The 2,157-nt window shown below is 61.0% G+C and overlaps 1 protein-coding gene across 1 annotated transcript in view; it reads right to left on the reverse strand.

Annotated features, from left to right (window-relative positions):
• The window catches only part of EMH_0039380 (uncharacterized protein), a gene marked incomplete at both ends in the record, with an annotated part of 6,648 nt that overhangs the window by 1,713 nt on the left and 2,778 nt on the right, over window positions 1–2,157 (reverse strand). The window contains one exon of the mRNA XM_013495391.1: window positions 366–2,024. Coding sequence (XP_013350845.1) covers window positions 366–2,024 — 1,659 coding nt within the window. The remainder of the gene's footprint in view (window positions 1–365; window positions 2,025–2,157) is intronic.

Here is a 2,157-nt window from a genome sequence, read left to right on the forward strand (position 1 = left end):
CACCCCCAGGACCTAGGGGGCCCCCACGGGGGCCCCCAATACCACCCAGGGGGAGGGGGCCCCCAAGGGGGCCCCCATGGGGGCCCCCACATCCACGGGGTCGTGGGGGGCCCCCATGAGGTGGGGGGCCCCTCCAAGAGGGTACTCTGTGTTGCCATAGGTGTGAGCGAGAGGAGGGGGGGCCCCCGCGTATGTTGTTTTTTGTTGTTGTTGGTGGTGTTTGTTTGCCTGCAGAGAAAGAAGAAAGAGAAGAAGCAGCAGAAGCAGCAGCAGCAGCAGCACAACCAACAGATGAACAAAAGGGAGCTATACTAATAGAAGGGGATGGGGGGCCCCCCATACTATAGGGGGGCCCCCCATAGTACCCTTCTGGGGGCCCCCCTATATCTTTTCTTTTGCTGTTGTCTTCGTGCTGCAATCCTAAACAATCTGAATTGTATAGACGGTGGTTTCTTATATGGGATAAAACACTCGGTTTCTGCTGCTGCTGCTGCTGCTGCTGCTCCTGCTGCTGCTGCTGCTGCTGCTGCTGCTGCTGCTGCTGAGACAGTGGAGATGGAGGCTCCAGCAAAGGCTGATGCCATAGTCCTGGGGTTGGAGGGAAATCTCCTGCTGCTGCTGGTGCTGCTCCTGGTGCTGCTGCTGCTGCTGGTGCTGCTGCTGCTGCTGGTGCTGCTGCTGCTGGTGCTGCTGCTGGTGCTGGTGTTGCTGCTGCTGCTGGTGCTGCTGCTGGTGGTGGTGCTGCTGGTGGTGCTGCTGGTGCCGCTGCTGCTGCTGGTGCTGCTGTTGGTGGTGCTGATGCTGTTGATGCTGCTGATGCTCCTGGGGCTGATGCTGGTGCTGCTGCTGCTGCTGGTGTTGCTGCTGCTGGTGCTGTTGCTGCTGCTGGAGCTGCAGCAGGAGTTGTTGATGCTGCTGGTGTTGCTGGTGTTGCCGTTGGAGCTGCTGCCTTTGCTGCTGCTGGCGCTGCTGCTGCTGCTGGTGCTGCTGCTGCTGGTGTGGTTGATGCTGCTGTTGCTGGCGGCGTTGGGGATGGTGCTGCTGCAGCTGCTGCAGCTGCTGCAGCTGCTGCTGCTTTTGCTGCTGTTGCTGCTAGATCGCCTGCTGCAGCTGCATGCAAAGAAATATGGGCTTCCCTGCCTCCCTCAGACCCCTGCTGCTGCTGCTGCTGCTGCTGTTGCTGCTGCTGCTGCTGCTGATTGTCTTGGGTGATAAGATGCTGAATGCCCCGCTGCGTTGCTTCTGTCGTTGCTGCTCCTGCTGCAGTGCATGCAGAAGCAGCGGGGCTGCTGCTTCTTTGCTGCTGCTGTTGCTGCTGCTGCTGCTGCTGCTGCTGTTGTGCAGCTGTCAGCAGCGCATGCTCCAGCGGAGTCCTTGCAGGGGGCAGCACAGAGGCAGATGAAGCTCGTCTTGCTGTTGCTGCTGCTGCTGCTTCTTCTCCTGCTGCTGCTGCTGCTGCTGCTGCTCCTGCTGCTGCTGCTGCTGCTGGCTGCAGAGAAGAGTACCGCAGAGAGGAAGGGGATGGCAGCAGACGGCCCCCCCCCACCCTTCTATCATCATCAACTCCTGCTGCTGCTGCTGCTGCTGCTGCTGCTCTTGCTGCTTCTGCTGCTACTGCTGCTGTTCCTGCTGCTGCTGCTACTGCTGCTCCTGGTGGCGGGGCAGTTGCTGCTGGTGCTGCTGCTGATTGTGGTGATGGTGGTGCTGCAGCTGCTGCCGCTGCTGCTGCTGCAGCTGCTGCCGCTGCGGCAGCAGCAGCTGCTGCTGCAGCTGCCGCTGCAGCCCCTGGTTCTGCTGCTTTTGTTGCTGCTTCTGCTGCTGCTTCTGCTGCTGCTGCTGCTGCTGGTGCTGCTGGCGTTGCTGCTGCTTGTTTTATTGCTGCTGCTCCTGCTGCCTGCAGCAAAGGCGTTGCTGCTTCGTTGCTGCTGCTGACTTGGGGACAAGCAGCAGCAACATCAGCAGCAGCAGCAGCATCAGCAGCAGCAGCAGCAGCAGCAGCAGCAGCAGGAGTTTGTTCTAGCAGCCTGGGGGCGCAACGTGAAACAGCTGTCTGTCTTTGGTTGCTGCGGGGCAGCCGAGAGGAGGCCCCTTGAGCTTCCACCGTGCTGCTGCTGCTGCTGCTGCTGCTGCTGCTGCTGCTGCTGCTGCTGCTGCTGC

The sequence above is a fragment of the Eimeria mitis genome, genomic scaffold (assembly GCF_000499745.2).
Source record: "Eimeria mitis Houghton genomic scaffold, Emh_scaff1551, whole genome shotgun sequence".
NCBI lineage: Eukaryota > Apicomplexa > Conoidasida > Eucoccidiorida > Eimeriidae > Eimeria > Eimeria mitis.